The 23,905-nt window shown below is 37.9% G+C and overlaps 1 protein-coding gene across 5 annotated transcripts in view; it reads left to right on the top strand.

Moving 5' to 3' along the window:
* The window catches only part of dbn1 (drebrin 1), a 96,510-nt gene extending 76,147 nt beyond the window's left edge, over positions 1-20,363 (top strand). Inside the window, exons 4-15 of one of the 5 annotated variants that reach the window (XM_079650279.1) lie at positions 3,926-4,000; positions 4,932-5,075; positions 5,667-5,744; positions 7,308-7,459; positions 8,181-8,238; positions 9,196-9,252; positions 9,423-9,537; positions 11,799-11,924; positions 16,278-16,385; positions 17,179-17,630; positions 17,734-17,830; positions 18,231-20,363. In XM_079650279.1, coding sequence (XP_079506405.1) covers positions 3,926-4,000; positions 4,932-5,075; positions 5,667-5,744; positions 7,308-7,459; positions 8,181-8,238; positions 9,196-9,252; positions 9,423-9,537; positions 11,799-11,924; positions 16,278-16,385; positions 17,179-17,630; positions 17,734-17,830; positions 18,231-18,286 — 1,518 coding nt within the window. In that variant the 3' untranslated portion in view covers positions 18,287-20,363. Of the gene's footprint in view, positions 1-3,925; positions 4,001-4,931; positions 5,076-5,666; positions 5,745-7,307; positions 7,460-8,180; positions 8,239-9,195; positions 9,253-9,422; positions 9,538-11,798; positions 11,925-16,259; positions 16,386-17,178; positions 17,631-17,733; positions 17,831-18,230 lie in introns of all 5 variants that reach the window. The other 4 variants (XM_079650277.1, XM_079650278.1, XM_079650280.1 and 1 more) reach the window with 4 other exon arrangements.
* The last annotated feature ends 3,542 nt before the right edge of the window (positions 20,364-23,905 follow it).

Below are 23,905 nucleotides of genomic sequence, written 5' to 3'. Positions count from 1 at the left end.
TACAAATTTGTGATTTGGAAAATGTTGTTATATTTACATGTTTCTTTGGAAAAATAATATTGTAAATGATGTACTTTGTAAATGATTTACATCATGCGAAACCATTTTAACCAGTTCAGCTGCATGACTTATGTCAAATTACAGATTTGGCCATTGAAATCCCTGATAGCGGCCTCCCGGCTCAGGGTAAGTCTTCCGTATCTCGGTTACAGCACATGCAGGCAGCGGGACTCTGATTTTTGGGCCGAGTAGGCCTACACCCCAGCACCAACGTACAAACTGTCGATAAGCTGTATATCGATACTTCCTAATGAAAAAAAAGTATACAGATTATAAATATATTTGGAGAAAAATAAAATGTTATGTAGTACTATTATGTAGCAATGGTTACAAATTGGCTTATAACATGATATTTGTATTTTACTTGTACAAAATAAATATGAGGTTATACATGACTGCTTGACAGAATCATAGACCTCTTATATATTTCCTCACATGTGTAGTTGTTTCTTTTCTCAAGCATACATTGAACTTGCATACACAGAAAAAATAAAAGCCAAGCTGTTTTTGACTGCTTGAAAGAGTTTAATGGTATCTTTAAAAGTGTATCATATCTGTAGCGACTAAAAGTATTATATGAAAGCAAAGCTGCAATAGGCAGTTGGGTCAATCAATATTTACTTACTGGTGTAGTGGGCCATCAACTGCTCTGTGTTGTTTGTATTGAAGATACGCTATTTTCAGTGTCCAAACACTGAGACAGCCTTCTCTAAAGCCTGGGTGGCTAATAATGCACCTTGGTTTCTCGTCGGTGTCTTCTATCTGGCAGAGTCCTGCACGGGTCTGATTTTCAAGACCCGCTCCCGCCCCGCACCCGTGACGTGCAGTAGGCCTACCGAACCCGCCCCGCTACCCGCACATATTGCCAATTAGTCCCGCAACCCGACCCGACCCGCCGGCACATGATCCGCAACCCGACCCGAACCCGCATATATATAAGCAGTGACAACGTGCAATTATTAACACACGCAGTTGCATATTTGGCTCAAAAAGCCTGGGATGTTGTTTATTTTCTCCTAGGATGACACCAAAAGCCTCCCAGACGTTGGATTTTGCTCTTGAGGAAGAGTTATTGAAAATGCTGTATTCTCCGCTATAGAGAGCTTCACCTCAGCCATTCAGAATGTGGTGCGCTCAGCAGCAGATAGATGCACTGCAGAGGTTATGATTATGCTCGGTACCGCGGAGGAGAGGTCTGAGGATTTAAACATTAAACTAAATTATTATTGTTTAAATATATTTATTATGCAACACCCGCAACCGGACCCGCATCATCTTTGTTTTACCCAGAAGTGAACCCGGAAAAAAGCGTTTGAAAAAATACCACCCGCAAATCAACTTTTTTGCGGGTCACCCGTCGGGTACCCGCGGATACCCGACCCGATTCAGGACTCTGCTATCTAGTCAGTAGGTTGCAAACTGTCTATTTGTTCCATCACCTGCCAGATCTCTCTGCAGCATACACATTCATCTGCAGTGGGCATGCTTTCACAGCATTGACATGTACACCTGAATATTGTACATAACATTAAAAAACAAAACAATATCTGCCGGACGTGTGAGGAACAGATGACAAATTAAGATCGACATTTAGTGCAGGTCAAACTAAATAAAACAGAATTTACCATTCAGTATTGCCGACTCGAGTCTCGCCGGCTGCGGAATCCGCTTCTCTTTCACAAGTTTCTGCCTCGTTGTTCGATTGCTGGGCAGGAGGCTCGTACTTATAAGGCAAAATGCCTTGAAGTGAAAGGCTAGCTGGTTCACTCTCTACTTCTGTAACTGAATCCAGATAACCCACTGAATCTGAGCTTGAATGATCGCTGTCGCTGTCGCTGTCTGAAGTTATCGCGTTGCTTGCCATTTGGACTGATTTGATCAAATGGCAATGTTTGCCACGTGTGACGTCACCGCTCGTTCGGGAGTGATCGGGGGCGTACTCGGCAAACTTCGGAACCAACATCGGTTTTTAACGTATATGTCATTTAATTATGACGAAACTTTAAACATTTTTATTTATTTTTATTCTGGTGATATCTAAACTACATGTTAAAAAACACCTGTGTTAGATGCATTACATGGCCTTTAAGGATCACGGCATGTTTTTAATTACCAGTGTTTCTTTAGAAACACCGTGTCAACGACGGGTATGAACTATATCCAGATTGTCTTTCCTACATCGAAACTCATTAGATTACTCTTTTTACCCAACTGTTTTTAGTAGTATTAGTTGTAGTAGTACAGTGTCATCTAATGCAATCTATTACAACATTTATTTTGTATTGATGCCTATAATTATTAGGGTTTTTGTTGCCACCGTCATAGAGGTCTTTATTCTTTGATATGTTTTAGCAGTAAGGTGATAGTTAGTGATGGTGTTGTATTGGTCTGCATTATTGTCAGAGGTGATTTCATTTTACTGTAACCCCAGAGTTTATTATTGTGAAGAATATATTTAGTTTACCACATATTTTTCATCATACAGCTGCTGTTTTTATGTGTTTTTTAGGATCCCTGCTCAACTGCTCTTTCTGATGATTTTGAGTTTTTACTGATCAATATAGAGGGTCTCAGGTCAGAGGGTCATATTTTATAAAGACTGTAAAGCCATAAAGCGTGATATTTGTATCTTGATAAAACAAATTGACATGGCTGTACACTTGTTAAGTCTTGACCCTGAAAAACAACATGTGACGGTGATTTTGTTACAACTTGTTGAGGCTGTATTTCCTCAGGGGAGTTTTTTCCCCATCATACGGTTAATTCAGCATGTGTCAAAGATGACTCGCACTTCTCTCTGATCGGAAATTAAATTTGTGCATCCGTGATGAAGTTAAGTGTCCACTTCAACCACTGAGTGCACTTTCTATTTGTAACACACTTTAGCCACAAGTTGAACATTATTATTCACTGATCTGTGTGGTTGTTAGCAGCATAACAAAAAGCTGTGGTGATGAGACTGTGTGGTTCTGGGGAATCAAACTTTAATATATTCTAAGTGAAAAACAAGCTGGAAATTAAACCTAACAAGCTTTAACAAAAAGAAAATATTTAATATAATGACTTTATAATACAATTTAAATGAGAAGAACCAACTAGTTGACCCTGTAATAGTAATAGCAATGTTGTTTTTAAATTAATAGTAGTAATTTCTTTATCTCCAGCCACCCAAGTATCCTATCATTTACGATTTTATACTACAATTTTGCAACACCATTTTTGTGATAATGTCCTAATTAGCTTCACTGGCAAGACTCGAAAATTGATGTGTTGTTTCTGATTATGTTTTTTTACTGATAAAATATTTTATTTCCTGTTCGCATGATTTGTTGCTGCACTTACGTTCTCTAAAAAGCTGCAACAAACCGCGTAAAGGTGGACATTTTCACTTTTCAAAATGCAACAGAAAATACACCGATAGATATCACAGTACCAGAATGTCTTAAAGTCAGGCAAGCACATTCACGCTACTTCTCTTGCTTTCTCCTCTTCTATTAGACACACACACAGATGGATAAGGTGGTTAAATGTTGCTATTGAGAAATAAATTGCCATCAATTCACAGGAAATGAAGCCGTTTCTCTCTCTCTGCAATTATTGCTCGCTGCATTTGTATTGAATTGGTCTGAATGAGCCATGATTACTGAATTACATCCAGCCTATTATAATAATAAACTGTTTCATTAAGTGAACATGACCAAAGCTGAACTAAAGGCTCGAATGACAACAGGATAAAGAGAATATGTCCTTTAAACAATTAGCAGACAAAGAGGCAATGAAACTCGTCACTGTGATGGTACCGGTGCTGTTGAACTTCTTTTGTAATTTCTTAAGGTCATGCTCTCTCTTCTTTTTACATTTTAAGGTCGGAGATGACGTGGCGGATGCCAGGAAGTGTGCCTGTGCCAGCCACGTGGCCACCATCGCAAACTTCTTACAGGTGAGATCCTGATGTTTTTTTTAAAGTAATCTGCTTCAGTATGCATTTTATTATCACATAAAGAATGTTTATATACCTTCTTTTTTTTTTTTTTTAAATCAACGCTCTACAGCACAGTAAACCTGTGGGAGGATGTACTGTAATTAGTGTGTGTGTGTGTGTGTGTGTGTGTGTGTGTGTGTGTGTGTGTGTGTGTGTGTGTGTGTGTGTGTGTGTGTGTGTGTGTGTGTGTGTGTGTGTGTGTGTGTGTGTGTGTGTGTGTGTGTGTGTGTGTGTGTGTGTGTGTGTGTGTGTGTGTGTGTGTGTGTGTGTGTGTGTGTGTGATTATTTTAAGTGGCAGGCAGTTCTTGCTCCCACACAGCCTCAACTTAAAATGGGGCTTTTTCTAGGATAGTACATGCACCAACTGTATTTACTGACACTTCTATACACTACTTTATTGTGCCATAGGATTGAACAATACATAATAAAACACATTAGTTCATATTAAATGTATGAAACATTTAATGTGCTAAAATCAAGTAAGCCATTTGCATTAAATAAGACCAAGACATGAAATTCAAGTTTATTAGTTAATTTAATGGCCTAAGTAAAATGACCATAATCAGATCAAAGCACTGAATGAAAAACATGTATATAATACTGTTGTAACATAAAAATGTATCTAAAAATACAATATAAATGAATAATTATCAACACAAAAGTATAAGACATAAGAGGTGAGGGATGATTTAAGATCTAAGTGTCCAATTAGATGTTTACAATGTGTTCACTTTGCTATATGCCTTATTATAATACCTCATACTAGGCCACCACTTCCTTGTGTATTCTCATGTTTCTCTCTTTTTCTGTTTCTGCTAAAACACCTGAATCTCAATAATAAAGGTCCATCTTATCTTACTCATGAATGAAATGTGATCTCTCTGTCCAGGGGGTGGAGTTGACTGTGAACGCCAGCAGTCTGGAGGACATCGAGCCGTCGGCCATCGGGCAGAGGCTGACCAATGGGACGGCGGTGGTGGCGAGTCCCGTCCTGAGCCGCCTGAAGACCCGAGAGGAGGACAACAAAGACGTGGTATGGAGAGGAGACTCACACACATAGGAAGTTATTAGTAAACACTTCGAAATTCAAAGTGCTAAACCAAAAATGTGAAGAATTATTAAATAATCTTTGCTTCAAATGTCAACTTGGAGATATCTGTATTCAATACTTTCACCAAATGATTACGCCCTTGCCCTATTAAGTTCAGTAGGTTTAGCATTGTAACAGATACATTTTTGTTCTTTACTGCATTATATTTATTCTAACCTATTGTTCCCAAGTTATGCAAAACCATTAAATCACCACCATCAAATTAAACAACACATTTCCCCCAAATACTACCTAACATATTTAATGTGTTTGCATACTTTGGGATCCTCAATGTAATGTTAAATGTTGCGCAACAGACAGAAAAGAGATCAACTAGAGCAAGGTGTATTTGTACCGAATGACGCAGTGAGCTGATTTATGGAATAAAACGTTAATTTAAAAGCAGACAGTTCATGCTGAGCAATTCATATAGATATAGAAATTGACATCATTCAGCGTTGACACACACTGTTCCCCTGCTGTGATTTTTATTTCTGAAACTGGTCCTCTGTCTGCACGTCCCCTCCGACGCAGGGCACAGTGTACGAGAAGACCAATGCAGAGGTGGAGATGAAGAAGATCAATAGGGAGGAGTTCTGGGAGCAAGCCAAGGTAAGTGTGCAAGAGGAAAGAAGCAGGAAGTGACACGGGAATATTGAGATGGATTCAAGATGGAAGAAGAAGAGGGAAGATTGAGGGAAGGGAATAAAGCATGGGTTAGACAAGGGGAGTGACTAGAAAATGATTCATTGGGGAAAAAAGCTAAAGTCAAAAATTGCATTCACTTTATTTAGAGGTCAAACTAAGGGTGCTCCAAGTGTTGGTAATAATCTTACATCATTTCACAAGAAAAGCTTTGTGCACTCGGCTTTAGTACAAATCCAAAGGCCTATACAGTATACTGATAGATGTGAATAACTGACGGTTTGGTTTTTCATTTACCCACCAACCCTAATCTCTGTAAAGTAACCAAATACAATAAATACATGTAGTTGAGTAAAAGTAGACTATTTAAATCTGAATTGTAGTGGACTAAATGTACAAAGTAGCATAAAAGGGAAATACTCAAGTAAAGTACAGTCTCTCAAAATGGTACTTAAGTACATTACCTTCGTAGTTGTACTTAGTTACTTCCCACCTCTGGTTATCATTGATTATTGAAGAAGAAAACTTCTGATATCACTCTCATGAAGAGGAGAGTGGTTTCCGTTTTCTTCGTCTCACTCTTCCATAAAGCCGATGACTGTGTTGGGAGTACAGTAGAAGTGAAGAACAAAGTCAAACACTGCTACGTCCTCCAGCTGTGCTGCCTTCAGCATGTTCAGACTAAATATGAAAGGACAGTGTTGTTGTTGGGCTGCAGGGCGTTTCCTCCATCTGAACTTCACAGCGTCAGAACGTGTACATATCAAACACACAGGTCCAGCACCACAACTAAAGTAATCAAATACCAAATTCTGAACATTTTTGGTGTTGACAAAACAAGAAATCTAGATTAGATTATTTGATTCAACTTTATTGTCAAAGCACAGAGTACAGCGAAATGCAGCTTGCGTCCAACCAGGAAGTGCAAAGAGTAGTAAAGTGCGTGAGTTTTCAATGAACTCACATAACAGAACAACGCTGTAGTGATGCACATAATGTAAGAATGAATACATTTATTTGTATAAGGTGCATATTTAGAAGACTATGCATATAAGGTGTGGGGTTTAGGCATATAGTTAAATATAGATTTAATAAATTGTAAATAAAGACATCAACAGACTAGATTGGCTTAACCAGACCACTAATATCGAGTGGGACCCCTCAAAAACACTTAATTAAATTCTAAAATAAAAGCATTCAAATTAATTCACTTTCATTTAATTTCAAGCCTTTATTTAATCAGATCCCATTGAGATCATTGATCTCTTTTTCAAGGGAGACCTGCTCAAGTAGTTCCACATGAAACATAGAAACATAGACGGAACAACAAGGACATCAGTACAGCATCATTTACATAATTATCCACAGAAACAGGTACCAATAGCTTCCGATTGAGTAGCATCCAACCGAGCTTTAAAAACATTTAGTGGCACCAGATTGCTCAGCTTCCACTTATTGTAAGTTGCTTTGTATAAAAGCGTCAGCCAAATGAAATGTAAAGTCATCTCTTTGTCTGTGTTTGCTCTCCAGCGCGAGGAGGAGGTGAGGAAGGAGGAGGAGAAGATGAAGGTAGCAGAGGAGAGGCAGCGTTTTGACGAGGAGCGAATGGAGCTGGAGAGGAAAGAGCAGGAGAGCCGAGAGCTGAGATACCGCGAGAGGGAGCAGCAGATCGAGGAGCACCGGTGAGGAACTACTCTCCCTGAGAACATCTATTTCAGGAGTAGCACTGCAGAGGTCAAGTGCTACTTCCTTTATCAATTTGCAAATGGCTCAATAACTGTTGTGTTTAATTTGTTTAAAAAAGTCCTGCAGAATTTTCGCTTTTTACAACCGAATACTTCTACTACATTTTAGAGGCCAATTGTGTACATATTACTCCACTTTATTTATTTTACAGATTGATTGACTTGCTACTTTTCAAATTCAGATTATTGCACAGGGAAAATGTTTTAAAATATGATTATTTGGTTTAGATCTAACCATCCAACATTGTATTTTGGTCACTAAAACCATGACAGAAATTCTAAATAATATTTCACAGTTCCATTTTCTTAAATGTGAAGGTTTGCTGCTTTGCTTTCAAATATTTTATGAATCACTTCAATCATTATTGATGCAGTACTTTGACATTTGTATATTTACTGTGTGGAATTAGTATTTTTACTGAAGTAAAGAATCTGAATTATTTTTCCACCACAGTCCTGCAGAAGTTTTGCATGCTCATCAACATTTTTTGCAAAAGCACTTTAAATTGTATTAAAAGTCACATTTAGCACCATGAAGCTTTCCAGATTGATCGTAGGGAAACAGGACCCTGGTTCTGGTATTTAAATATCGGGTAATTTCGAGGTGTCAGGAAAGTGTAAAGTATTTTCTAATCTGTGTGTTTTTATCTGAGAACAGGAAGAAGCTGCTGGAGGAGGAAGAGGCCAAAGAGAGGTTGCAGAGCCAGGCAGCCATGGTACGTTCCTGTGTCTTTACATCTGGCACAAAGACTGCAATCAATATCAGACAAAGTCAGTGTTGAAAAAACTGTATAATTGTGAGATTACAGGATATCTTGCTCATCCAACTTTTTTACAGTAATATACCGTTCTGTTTTACCACACAACTGCATTTACTTTATCCTGAGCTTATTCACACTTTACCCATCAGAGCATCACTTCCTCTCCAAAAAGAACCATTGTACACACTTCTGGTTCTAATCACTCTGAGACACAAACATTTGATCTTTTTGTCAGACAGTGGGGTTTGTTTTTAAGGGTTTGATTATACTCCGACAGTGAGTGTGTGTGGTTTATTTCCCTCATCTTGCATCAGCTGCTTGCTGGGTTGTTGCACAGCTCTGATATTCTTGCACTAATGTACATTTCCCCAAGAAATTGAAGTGAATGTTGTTTTGTATATATTGATTGTTGTTCTTTTATTTATGTCTTAATGTGTGCATATGTATACATGTGTCTGTTGATTGTGTGTATATAAGTATATACATATTTGTATACATATTTGTATATATATTTGTATTTTTTGTATTCGGGATTGTGGGAAACGGTATTTCGATCTCTGTCTGTACACAAACTGAAAGATTGACAATAAAGTTGACTTTGAAAAAAAAAAAGAAGGAAAAAAAATATATTTTGGCTAATCATATGAACATTTTAATATCTGTCCTTGTGTTGAGTTCATGGATCGTGGGAACTTTAGGCTTTGTAACTTATGGAAGAGGGGAAGAAAGCAGCAGGGGTCAGGCAGTTTTCAGTCAGCACTATCAGACCTTTTTTATCAAACCAAAAATGTTTAGCTGTTATTACTGCAGCTACAGCAGAGGAAGCTCATCTGCTCATTACAGGCAACAACTGCAATGACAGCTTTCCTAGATTGTTCTTTAAATCTTCATGTGTGTTCCTCTTCTCTGCAGGCAGCGAAAGCGAGCCTCGACGACCTCAACCTGGACAAGAAGGAGACTGAGGCGGAGGTGAGTCAAAAGTGGCTCTGTCATTTTTTGGAGTAACTTTACTCTTATTTGAAAATTCTGAGTAAAGATATTGAACTTTCCTGCAGGATTTGGCTTGACATGAATGGAACAGGGAACACTGTAGTCCAGATTGCTGAATATTGTGTGTATTATATAATGTGTGTTTCCAGGAGGCAAAGGCCATCATCGCTCAGCGCTCAGGAAACCCTCGGGAGTTTTTCAAGCAGAAGGAGAGAGCCATGACCATCAGCGTCGACACCTCACCCGTCTCCATCCACAGGAGCGGTAAGCACCAAAACTCACCTAACACTTTTTCTCCTAGGTTCAATCTATTGTGGTTTAAACTGGAACAATAAAAACATTTGCAGTGTTACCAGAATCCAATATTGTTCAATGGTTAAACAGGGGTGAACGAGTAGAAAGAAGGGAAACTAACTGTAAATGTACTCTATAAGTCTTAGGCTGTTATCCATTATGCTGTATTAAATATTATTTTGAAACCAGCCGAAAAAAACAATGATCAACTTGTTTAAAACCTTAAAAGAATGAAAGATGTGCTTTTATCTCTTATATTATTATAAGGTTTTTTTAATATGCCAGTTTAATGAAAATAATCTTTTCTGTAAGACAAGATTATTTTTTTTCTACTCTTACATTCAAACAGTAAGATACTGACACTAACAAGTATTTATAAAAGTAAACACCTGCCTACAAGATCACTTATTAATTTATTCAAATACTGTTGTACAGTTATGTCAAAATGTACTTGACTATTTCCATTTAATGCTAATTTATACTTTTAATCCACTATATTTAAGAGGGATTCTTTTTACTTTTTACTACATTAGTTTGATAAGACACCTGAAGGGGGAGACAGTGAGGGAGGCAGTGGGTGTGAGGGTTCATGACGTTTGAATTATCACATGTTCAACCTTTCACTGGTCAGCTTCAAAATCACCTCAGCTGCGACTTCCTTCCGACCAGACCTTTACTTTCTCATTTTAAGATATGCACATTTGCCACAAAAAAAAGAAAACTAATGACAAAGAGGAAAGAGTTTAAATGTAACATGCGGTATCCCAACATTGAAGAGACAACAGTATAAATCCATCATCTCTTCTCACACTTTGATGGATGCTGTTGAGCCTTGTGACACACTTGAGCTTCTTTAATGTGATTTTACTTTTGAGTTAATTTGTTCCATGTGGTTTGCGTGCAGCTTTAGTGTTTGCATGACCCTGCTTCAAACAGAGACAACATCTCAGTGGCAAGGATGTCATTTCCACTTTTATGATATTTTGTTGCCCACGCTTTTACAGTTTCATGATGATTTTCAAACTAAAAACCTTCCACTGTGTCCTCTGAGAGTTTCTCAAACTGTTGACACTTTATAGGCTTTATGGGCAGTAATAAGTCCAAAATACACTATTATTCATCCTCAAGCTTTACATTAATTTGATATACTAAAAGTGTTGCTGGACTTTTGCTTCTACTTGCGCCTTTGAGGTAAATAAAAAAGTAAACCATGGCAAACTTGAACAATCGGCAAGGCGTGGACCCATCAATATGCAAGGGCATAGTCCTCATAAATGTATTTTGAGGTAAATAACAATACAATAATTGTAGTAATTAGTGTTATTAATGTAATTAGATGTTTTTAATACGCCCACTTCTTCCCTGATTTGTGGAGGCTTTGGTCTACTTTATTCCCATTTTTGCAGGGGATAAATACAATTACATTTGTTTTTTGAGTCATAGCTAATATGTTAGATCTGATGTTCAATCAAAGATAAGATAGTAAAAGCCCAAGAACACCTATATATATTGTTCAGTATCATTTCACTGGCAGTGAAACCAAATATTATATTAAGTACAATAGGGTTTGCCCATTTATCATAAAGTCCTAATATTGCGACAAACTAAATCCAGGTCAATATCTTTTTGTTATTTTCATGCATATAAGCAGGAGATTCACGTCTTTCAAACACCAAGCATTAGTTTCTAAAGACACACACAAAGTTATCTCCTTTTTTCTTGACATAATGAATTTGCTGGTTTAAATAATCAGGAATGGAAGTTAAACTCGATTTCTGCGTAACTCTATACTGTCTACAGTCGGTTTGAATAAAGCCACACTAACGTCTTCTCTTTCTTTCTCTCTTTCTTTTTTTTCCTTGAGGAATTTCTCTCCTCTCCACTCCGCATTTGTGTTCACCATCCTCATTCCCTATCATTTATTTCACCCACTTCTTTTATTTATCAACCACTCCTCCACTCTCTTTTTATCCACCTTTTCCTCGTCTATATTTCTCTTTCTTATCCACGGAACTCTCTGCCTTTCCAACAATCCTTTCTGCTTTTTACTCGACTCTCTCTTCTTCTACTCTCGCTGTCTTTCTTGCTTTTTTGTCTGTCTTGTCTTCCTGTCCTGTCAATCTTCCCCACATCTCTCTGTTCCCGGCGTCGCTCCGTGTTTTTGTTACTTGTCTGTGTTGAATCTTCGTTGTCCGGGGGTTTTTGTGGCTGTTTGTCGCCACGACCACCAGGCCGCTTGGACAGCCCCTTCTTGAGGCAGCAGCACAGTCCCAGCAGCCCCAGTCCGAGCCCCCTCCCCCGGGGCACGTCGCCCCTCCGCACCCCGCCACACTCACGGACACAGCCCACCGCCGCCGGTAGGTACAGCACATAACCGATAAACAGCAGAAGAAGAAGACAGATGGTCCGATATCCCCTCCCCAATCACAAAACCCTTTCCACAGATACAAAGACTCATAAAACAAAGATGAAATGAGAATGAAACTGCATGTGGATATTGAAAATGTGACCGGTTTAATAATCCCCGCGTACATTTGTATAAACACTAATATACCAGTGTTTTTCTGGTTTTGACCTCATGAAAAGTAATTATCCTAAAATAACCTAATTTTTTTTATTATGCAATCCATCTAAACTATCTTTTACTTTTCAAGCCCCTTAAAATAATGAGATGAAAATATTCCTAAATGAGGCACAGAATGATGTGCCTCATTTAAAGCCAGAATGATGTTGTATCTAGTTTAAGTAAACCATCATTTGATCTTTTCATGCACCAACACAATTGCAAAAACTCAAATCAGTCAAGTAAACTTCGAAATACTGTTCCAAGTACTGTAACATTTCCACTTTCAATTCGGGACAAGAAAGAATTCTGGAAAATCACTTTAAATGGAAAATGTAACTGCCTTACTCCACACTTCAACAGTAACATTGAATAAAGCTCAAACAGATGTGATAATTGATGTTAGCCGCTAGCTAGGATCAATTTGTGCTTCATTATTGACCGTTCTTTGTATAACTCTACGTAGCATAACAAAACGACTCCTATTGGAAAGACAGCAGCGATGAAATGACGCCTCTCAGACAAACACAGTTTTAAGTCCACATGCATTTTCATCTTTCCAGTTTCAAAAAAGTTCATTTTTGTAACCCACTCCCCTTAGCACATTCACTCTTTCACCCCGACACATCTGCAAACCAACCCCTAGAATCCCCCTCTCCACTCCCCGCTGAACTCACCCCAAAACCCCTCCCTCTGCCCCCGACACCAAACAACCTCCATCGCCCCCTGACCTCTTTACGTCGTAATTTGAAGTAGCTGGTTCTCAGATTAGTAATGATCTATGTTGAAGGATAAGTCTGGTGATGATTAAAAATGTTCTTCTTGTCAGCAAATCCTATAAATAGATCCAAAACGGACACTGAATGCATCTACTAACAATTATTTGTGTATGTATAAAGCCTGATATACCCACTAAAACACAACATTAGAAAACACTGAATTTTTCTTTTAAATGACCAATACATTTCAATTACCCCAGCATTTACCTGAAAATCGTATTCCTAAGGGTTGATGTCTTCAGTATATATGAATGGGAGTGGATCTGAGAAAGACAGACAGGAAGTCATAGTATTTTGAGATGTTTTTTATTGTTGACAATAAGAACAAATAAAATAAAGCCAGCATTATCCTTCAAGTGCAGATATTTCAGCACCTATCAACTTCCCTGTTGTACAAAATGAATCTCAAGTTAAATAAGGTTTGATTTAAACAAGAATACCTCTTTTCACTTGTATTTTAGAATCAGTACTGTGGTGGAACACCTACATTACATTAAAAACCAACCGATATGTAGCCATGAACCTTTTTTAGGGTTATAATAAGCTAAAACGCTAACCTGCTCACTAGCATTTCACTCACCGATAGTAGACAATTAAATATCCTTTATGGCTGCAAACCATAAAGCTGTTTGTCGGTTTGTGTTCTAGATGTTGAGTGTGTCCTCCCTTCAGTCTTCATCCTTTAGATGTCGTCCAGTCAGCCGCTGATGTCAAATTATTTTTTGTAAAATGTTTTTCCTGATGTTTTATGTTTTTTATTGAAGAAAGTTCTACTTTCACAGGGATAAAGAGCTGTTACTTTAACTTCAAAATCTCACTGGTTTTCTCTCACCTCCTTCCTCTTCTGATCCTCCATCTCACGCCTCTGATCCTGGATCTGCATCACCTCCCTGCACACACACACATAAACACTGCTGCTTTTAATCCTGACCGACTGACCCAAATGTGAGTTTGTGTGTGTGTGTGTGTGTGTGTGACGTCGTCCAGCCGTCCGTCAGTCGTCACCGCTGTTTATTGGCCTTTGACTGAATATGGATCTTTGCCCTTTGATCTCAATGTAGTGGTCAATGTGTTAAAAGAACATAATGGTGATTCTGAATGTTTTAGCCTATTAACTGCATCAGTAAGTATCAATCATTACTGCCAATCATTTAAAATTCTGCCTTGTTTTCAAGAAACCTTTTGGCATCCAAGTCCTAACTTTACAAATGATGCTTTATAAAAGTGAAAGCCAGCTGATATCTAAAAACCAGACATGTTTTTTGACTATTCTTAGCATTAGTGTTTGTTGTTTAGCAGAAAAATAACACTCAATGTCCTAAATTCCTTAAGTATTTCTCACAACAGCAATCGAGACAACTATTTTGTATTCGTTTTTAATGGTCAGTTTTACAAAAAAATATATTCTCACAAATCTATCGTTCACCTTTTATATCTCAATTGGGGGAAGAAGTCTAAGAGATCTCACAAGCTAAACAAAACAAACAAAGGCGTTGCATAATTGAACAAAATGTTATTTTTTTAAAACATATGAAATACTTAGGACAATGAACAGCAATAAGTTAGCTACTGGGCAAAAGCATGCAGAGCACCCTTATGATCTGGTGTGTGTGTGTGTGTGTGTGTGTGTGTGTGTGTGTGTGTGTGTGTGTGTGTGTGTGTGTGTGTGTGTGTGTGTGTGTGTGTGTGTGTGTGTGTGTGTGTGTGTGTGTGTGTGTGTGTGTGTGTGTGTGTGTGTGTGTGTGTGTGTGTGTGTGTGTGTGTGTGTGTGTGTGTGTGTGTGTGTGTGTGTGTGTGTGTGTGTGTGTGTGTGTGTGTGTGTGTGTGTGTGTGTGTGTGTGTGTGTGTGTGTGTGTGTGTGGTGTGTGTGGTAGGTGTGGTAGGTGTTGTATTGGTAGATATTATGCTGGGTGGGCAAAGAACCAGTTCATCCCTGTCCTTAATGACACCTTTCAAAGACAGCTCTGGAACTACAATCCTTCCTTTTAATCTGAAAGTGTGTTTAATTTTCTTCTACTGGTGAAGAAGATGACTGTTTTTTTTTTAAAACACTTCTTCCAGCAATTAGCCTGGTTCCCTCAGAGGCTTTTGACCGTAAATTGAATTGGAGAACCCACCCAAGCAAGACCCCGCTGAGCATGTTGTGATTCATCGCTTTTTCAGGGTCACACATCTCAGTCAGCCATGTTGTTTCTACTCGAAGAGACACTGTTGTTCTTCATCTGTGGTTTGTTGTGTTCATGTCTTCTGGGAAATCTTCAGACGTCTGACTCCAACAAGCATGAAATCACCCGAGCGACATTTTCATGGTGGCAGTGATTCTCCTGACTGTATTGATGTTTGTCATAATGAGTTGTATTCCTGGATGTGGCAACAGCATTGTGACTCACCTGTGTCCCACTGCAGTGATGCCATTATAATGAATGCTCAGAGGATATTTGATGGTTGTTTCATGACATGCTCCATGATAGTGTTGTGTCTCGATTATGGTACCAGGAATATGTCACTGTCCTATCTATTAACTTCAACTTTACTGGTTACTCTCCATTTACTTCTTCTTCTGTCAATATGACATGTCCAGTGTGTCCTCTAAACAATGTCACCTGGGCTTTTTGCACAAATGTCTTGCAAAGTCTCAATGTTTTGACACAAATATGATGAACTTTATGAAGAGTTTAGAGTCATGCTAGTGGCTCTGCATGACAACACAAAGCAATTAGCACAACGTTTCTAACATGCTGATGTTGTGCAGCTATAATGTTAGGCATTGCTCATTGGCAATAAGCAGAAAGTACAACAGAAGCTGATGGAAATCTGCAGGAATGAGATAATATACCAATGTATTGGAAAAAAAATCCATAGCATTACTAAAGTTATGCTCCTCAAAAATTACATAGTGCCAAAGATAGTTTGGGGAGTTATGCTTCTTAATAATAAAGTATTAAACAAAGATGACAATGTTAGAAACTCAGATTGTCTCAGTGACCATATCTGTGTGTTTGCTGGTTGTGTTACAGCCTAAGTGATGTAATGTTGTTGTTTCGTGCACTGTTGTATGTGTTGAAGTAACACCGGATGTGACTGGAGGTACAAATATTAACCTTATTTGAATTAGGATTATATCAGAAAACAAAAATCGGAAGACTATTTTAAATCAGCTTAATGTTCCTTCGTTCCCAAATTCTGGCATATTTTGACAAAAAATAATATAAAACACAGCTCCAGTTGAACATCCTGTGTTACAGTAGATTAACACATCTGGTCTTATGCGTGTTATTTTATAGGAGGTTTTGCCGGTGACTTTTTGCTCCGTACTCTTTCGATGTTGTTGTGTCATTCTGTTCCTTTAGGCGATTTTGACGATGAAGGAAGCAGAGATCTCAACATGGCCGCCGTGTCACCCATCCCTAAAATAGTCACTACTTCCATCATAGAGGACTTCACCAGGGAGGATGAGGACGGCAGAGACGAGTGGGGTGAGAGTGAACCTCAAAACAATGTTGAAATATATTAATCAATTAATGGAAATGTCCTCGTAGTCGCAATGTGGACTTGGAGAACATTCAAAATGCAGGAAGCGGAATATTTGTTAAAGGTCTAGTATGTGTTAATATACAATTATAGATAAAGCATTAGGACATTTTATAGATATTTCAACTTATACATTATATTGTACAGAGTTAACAAAACACATTTGTTTGGTACAAATCCTCTTAAAATCAAACCATCATCAAAGGCTTTGTTTTAATTTTGATTATTTTTTAAGGGTACATTCACAACAAAATATGTATATCACTGAGATCTTGTGGTATCCATTTATGCAGATAGTTTTTGTTTTATCAGTCCACATTTTGATTTTGATTTCTCTTGCACACTGAAAAAACTGAAACATCGACAAATTACAGATAATGATATTGTTGAAAGCAATCATATTCAGTTTAAATAAAAAGGATCAGTTTCATCTTACAATTATCCTTACCTTACCCATTATTGCTTTCAACTGACCTTATGCAATTATGTGTAATCAGTTGAGATAAAACATTTAATTAAAGTCAACATTAAAAAAAATGTATTGCAATTTCTGTCTCCACAACTATAAACATAATTTTATAATAACATGGATTAAGTTTTGGTTTTGGGTGATCCACAAAAACAAATTGAATTCTTTAGGAATACTGATGAGGCTATTGGGACAAAGCATGCAGACCCCCTTTATTATGTGAAAAAAAAGGAATCACTGCTTAAGTTGTGTTTCGTTTTCTTCACCAGGTTCGGAGCCAAAGAAGGATCAGAAACCCCCGGCCCAGGACTCGGCCCCCACGAAGCCCGTGCAAAGCGTGGCCCCGCAGACCCGCGACTCCTCCGGCTTCTCTGCCTGGGAGTCCGGGACAGACCGCCTGGTCAACCTGTGGGACAGCAGCGCCGACGCCCCCGAGTCCCAGAACTCCCAGTCCTCCAATCTGGTGGACCTGATGGGCGACGCTGCTATCCCGCCCGGCAACAGCGCCAAGCCTCAGCCCCTCCTCAGCTTCGATGACATGATTGAGGGGTCTATGTGCTCGGCCACCGGCCCCGAGGACGACCCCACCAGCCTGGTGGACGTGATGGCCGAGGACCAGATGACCCTGAGCTACCAGCATGCATTGCAGCATGCATCTGGGGAGAAGAAGGAGCTGCTGATGACCAACGGGGAGATGAAGGAGGGGACTCAGGTCAGACAGGTTAATAATGCTTCTGATGAGCTTTAAGTAAACAGGTTTTTCTGTTTTATTTTTCATATTAATAGTTTTGTTTAATGTTTTTCTTGTCTGTTGGTTCTTAAAGGCAAGTGAGGGCTATTTCAGCCAATCACAGGAGGAACAATTTGGCCAATCGGAGTCCTCGGCTAAACCTGCGCCTGTCTTTTATAACAAGCCACCAGGTGAGATACTTGTCTAAAAACATGTATACAATATATTTTGTCTTTATGCCTTTTAGTTTATAAAACCTTAACACAACTCAATTTGTAACTGTTCTCCTGATGCATACACACAACTCTGCTGCTCTCAATTAAGATTGCTTTTAGGATACAGTCAGTCATACTATACATACTATACATAGGGCATAAGGCCCTCACATTCCTGGTAGACTTTATTGTAAAAAAAATCTACAAGGAAAAGAAGGTAGTGGTAATAATACATTATTATTATTATTATTATTATTATTATTATTATTATACACCATTAATATCAATCAAGGTTAGCAGTCCAACACTCCATATCAACAAAATCACACCAACAAATATTAATATCATACCATATTTGTGTGCGTTTGTTGCTCAGAGATTGACATTACGTGCTGGGACGCAGATCCAGTGGGCGACGAAGACAGCGACTAACCGGCCAATCAGAAGACACCACCGGACCAAGAGGAAGTAGAAAGTGCGCTTTAAGAAGAAAAATAGTTTTTTTCTAAAAAACAAAATACAAACAAACAAACAAAAAAAATAATATTAATAACAAATCTTGCATCGAAACTACTTCTGTATTATCTTTTAGAGGAAAACAAAACAGTAGCCACCGGGAAAAAAAATACGGGGTTGCGTTAAATACGGTTTGAAGGCTCAGTTTTTTTTTCCGGTGTTTGTTATTTTATTTATTTGTTTTTTCTTTTGCAATGCAGATGTAATAGCTGGGAGCGGGAGGGGGACTTTTGTTTGTGTAAATGATTTATTACACATTAACGTAGCGCACTGCTGCATATTAGAAACAATGAAGCCCAGTATGTGGCAGGCAGCCGGCACACCTAGTCTGTAGTGCTTTAATAACACCCTATAAAACTGCTGCCATGTATACCTTCACTCTGTTTCTTTTCTTACCTCTTTTTCACCTCTATTCTTCCTTCCTTCCTTCCTCTGTTAATATCCAAAAACATTCACTTCTGCAAGTCAGTTAATCTTGTATTTAGCTCTCACTCAATTGGAAAAAAGTGAAATATTTTATTTATTCTGGTCTATCTAAACGTAAATGAAATTCATGATAAAAGTTAACTTTGGCTATGTATTGGTCTTTCTTTCGCTCCTTTTGTATGATTTTAAGACTGAATTCAAGATTAAATGGCTTGTAAATCTGCTTGCTTTTTCCAGTGCACTTTTATTTCTTCTGTGGATGAACAGCTGCTTCTAAATCAGCCCTCCCCTCTGGTTCCATACAAATCCTACTTTTTACCCCAATTATATATTAAAACAAGCAAATGAAATAACATTTGTTGCATCAAATCTAGATGAATATACTGTAGATATTTTTCCAAGTGTTTTGTAGGAGGCTTTAAGGTAATGAAAACAAAGCCATCTTCAGATAGTGCAAAGTAGAACAAAATGAAGCTTTTGTATGAATCTTCTAACATTTCTCCAAAGGCTAAAAATTATAAAGTTTTCCACCAAGCCCTTCATAATGTGGGCATTTCTACACAACAGTGGGCACAGTTTTCGTCTTCCAAGATGTGGAGGTTTTAAGCAGGACGCCCTTTTATTTTAGAGCATTCATTTTTATTTGTATTATTTCGGGCATACAGTATTTAGGCCTTACTGTCCCACAAACAGCTGGAAGCAAACTTGGGCCGCACTATGTTTGCTTATACTATTTTCTGACTTTGTTTTAATCTGCATGGAGAACCAGATGTCCACATTTTCTCATGATCTTCTGCTTCTAATTTGACAATTGTAACGGTTTCCTAAGTACTTAATGTATTGGAAGTGAAGTTAAAGTTAAAGGCGTCTGTAACATTTCAACAACTTTAAAGTAAGAAGCAATGCCACCATGTCATACCACTCAGTGTTTTATTCATCCAGGTAACGAGAAATACAGTATAGCACATAAACAGGCTTCAGTCATCTGTGAATTAGCAAATTCTGCAAATGAAGATCTAAATCTAAATCTAAAAAGCCAGAAATAGAGAGATCCAGAGGGCAAAGGAGGAGGAAATTGGAATTAATTCGATACATTTGGAAACATAAAAGGAATCCTGCGATGAAAAGGCAAAAGCTACTCATCCTGTGCATTTAACACACAGGAATAGGAAAAGAAAAAAGAGAACATTTCAGTTTTTTGGGGAAAAATAAATAAAAAGTTTCAAACATTTAAAAACGTTCCTGACATCTGTTTCTCCTAGCAGTTTAAAACTAAACGAGATTCTTGAATCCTCTCTGCCCCACGTCTGCTGCCCGTCTGCTTTTGTTCTGTGCCAATGCAAAAAACTATCATGTATTTTTATTTTTTATTGATGCAATATTACTTGCCCTGGAAACTGGAGTGAGAGGCGGGGCCGAGACGGGAGGTGTGTGTGTTTTTAATACCTGTCAAAAAAGTGCTAGAATTGATTTTCAGGACCTTTTTGAATATTAGCAACAACAGTGTTAGTCTTTTTTTGCTGTAAATTCCTGTAGAAAATAAAAACTCCTAGGCAATAATAACCTCCTTTTTGTGTGTGTGTGTTTGTCTGTGTTCAACTGCCTAAAGAAAGTTTGTTTGAAGATCTTTTTATTTTTTGACTTAATTAGTTAATAAATAGGCAAGTTATGTGGTATGGTTTTTATATCAAGGGAATACTTAATCAACTTCTACAGTAAATAACTAACTTTTAAACATTGTACATCTAGATGGCCCCATTTCATTACTTTTCCACTTCTGAGAGGACGCTTGTCGCTTCCTGTCCTCTTCTCTGATCTGGTTTACTCCGGTCTTACTAAACATGTTATAATTATGTCATATGTAAAGCTGTAATCTCTGTGTTCTGACGGCTGATGTTTAAAAAATTCCTTTAGGGTTCAATTCTCCCAAACATAAATTCAGACTGTTCCTTTCTCACATCAAAGTCTAACCTCAGGAAGGTCAAAGTCTGACATTGTAAATTCCACATCCAGAGCTGACCTATTATCCTGTCTCTTCTCCTTCACGTTTTCATTCTCTGCTAGTAACTGCTGTTTTTGCAGCCTATGAATATCACTGAGATGCTCCCCACTATGTACTGCTGCAAGTGTCCTTCCTAACATATCTGCCTTCTCTTTATCTGTCGCTGCCAGCCTCTCTCCATCAACCAAATGTTTGGCATATCTGAAGCTAATATTCTCGCAGGATTCGTGCTGTTCAGAGTTTGCATCCTTGTGGTTGATTGGCTTATTGTAAGCTGCAGAGGTGGAATAAGTACTCAGACCTTGTACTTGAGTAAAAGTAGAAATACTCAGATCTGGTACTTGAGTGTAGGAATACTCTGTTACAGTAAAAGTCCTGCATTCAAGATGTTACCGAAGCACAAAAGTATTGGCACATAAATATATATTTAAAGTAACAAAAGTAAAAGTACTCAATATGCAGATCGACCCATTTCAGAATAATATATATAATAATTTTTGATTATAATCATTGATGCATTCATGTGTTTATCAGATTTAAAAACTGGAATTATTTGTATTGTGTTGATCCTTTCTACACATGATTATTTATATGTAAGTTAAGGTGCTGAATACTTTGTCCTTGAGTTGTCGAATGATACTTGTATTTGTAAAAGTAAAAGTAGCCTACCTGAAAAATGTAATATTCTGAAAAATGTATTTTATATTTTAAAATCATAAATCTGAATCCATTAATGCTCAAATGTTGCCTCTGATAAATAAAAAGCAAGTTTACCTTTATATACTGCAGGGTAGCTTGCACATTTCTCATAGGGGCCAATGAAGCTCTATAATTATACATGAACAATTATTTGATTATAAGTAAAAAGTAGCAGAAAAAATAAATACTCAAGTAAATGACCTAAAAAAAAATCAGTAACTGAGCAAATGTACTTAGTTACTATCCAACACCACTGCTTTAGGATATAAACAGCTGTTATGAAATTGTTCAGTAGGTGTCATGAAGTAAAAACCATTTCACAGTTTTCAGAATAATATACTGAAATCAAACAGCTTCTTAAGATAAGCACAAAATAAAATGTCCACAAAGGGAAACAGCATGCGTCCCGTTCATTCCTTAAGAACTGTGTTGATTTACAATGGCATAACGGGTGCCATAAAACAAACTGATCATCTTTGAATAGTGGCATTAATAATATTTTTGAACTTACTGGAATGTATTCAACAGCAGTAAGAAAGCTCACTGCAGCATCAGTGTTACATCTCAGGAGCTGCAGCGCTCTCTAGTGGACAGTTGTGACACCAGAGAGAGAAATGGCAGTACAGAGCTACAGGGAAATGACCTTCAAAAGAGATATAGAACATATCTATAAATGATGAGACACCAGTCCTAAACATATCATTTCTGGAGACAATGCTTTAATTACAGTTACAGTGGAACAGCCTAAAAAACACCCAACTGCACTGAAGTCACAGCAAGAAAAAAAGACTAGGGGAGACTGCACCATCCCATTTAGGAAAAGCGCATTCAGCCAGGCTGTCTTTTCCTTCCACGCATCCCATCAATGGAATTCAATACCACAACCAATAAGAGAATCCTCATCCAACTACTCATTCAAGCACAGTATTAAAAAGTGGCTCATTGAAAACCAACAGTGTCAGCACTGATGTGTGGGTGTATGAGTGCGTATTGTAAATGTTTTATTTATTATCATGACTTGCTCTTATCTATACTCAGTGATGTGATCTATTGTAAATATGTACAATGGTATAACAATGTTGTGGTATTTTTATTATTGCTTTTATGATGTCTATCACCATCTGGCAAAGGGACTATCGATGAAAACTAGCCTTTTGGCTAATTCGAGTACTTTTACATGTTTTTAATATGTCGATTAATGTAAATTGTCCCTTGTTTTAAATCAATCAATTCAATGCTATCGCCAGAGTTGGGAGGGTTACTTTGTAAATGCAATCAGTTACTGATTACTGAATACATGGCTCTGAAAGTAATCAGAATACAGTCACAATTTTTCTGATAAATGACAGAAAAGTGATTGAGTCCTATGTTCCTATCACCAAAAAGTACAATTTCCGTCTAAACTAAAGCTAAGTTTACAGGACTATAATTCAGTATTCTTTTAGTTAAACAATTGTCTGACTATTTGGTGATGTAGGACAGCCACCTGGTTCATACTTCAGCAAATCTGAAGAGGAAAAGAGAGGTCATTCTCAAGTTATGTCACCTTTTCCATATTCGGCCTGGTCTAATTTGGCTCTTTTTCAGGGATTGGGGTAGTTCTAAAGAACAACCAAAAAAACCTTTTTCCCCCCAAAATAAAATTTGACAACAATCAATTTAATTAATTGGAGACCCTAAAGATAAGAAAAATCATTGTTGTCATTTGTTCTACCTCGGGTAGGGGTATCTCGAAATCTGAGGGCCCTTCCTGCTATACTAGCAGCAGAAATTTGAAGTTAAGTATCTAAAACATAGGTGTAAATAGTACAGGCTTTATTGAAACTGGAACCTTAATTCAAAGTACAGTATACAAATCATCAAATAATTCAGTGAGAGGTGAAGTATATAGATACTAGAATATAATGTTAAATGTCAGGTTCCTCAGAAACGTTAGGGAACACATTTTGACATTGTGCACAGCAGGTGCAGAACTCCGTATAGGGAAGGCCAACAGAGAGGCACTGGCACTTTCCACTCTCTCCACACTTTGCATCTTTGCAATACAAGTGAGTAATGTCTCTCTCTTCTCTATTTGCTGGGGTTTTTGTAAATAGCACTGGTTGAATGGCCCCATCTCTGACAATCCACCCCTTGCCAATAGGACTCCATAACAAGGGTTTGGGTTCGGGCTGTGACACCATATCGCTGTCTGAAACATTGCTCTTTACATGTTGTTGAAATGCATCCTCTGTTGGCGGCAGATTTTCCGAGACTGCATCTGATGTTGATGCAATTGTGAACCTCAGTTCATCCAAGTTTGTGCACATCAGTCCAATTTCCTTTTTTTCATATAGCAGAAGCGCAAATTCTCTTGCGACTGGCAAAGACTCTTCCAAGCTGGCAGAGTCCAAAATGGGCCAGATCTT

This window comes from Notothenia rossii (genome assembly GCF_949606895.1).
Source record: "Notothenia rossii genome assembly, chromosome: 9".
NCBI lineage: Eukaryota > Metazoa > Chordata > Actinopteri > Perciformes > Nototheniidae > Notothenia > Notothenia rossii.
Note: the sequence above shows the minus strand (reverse complement) of the source record. Positions and strands in the feature narration are given on the sequence as shown.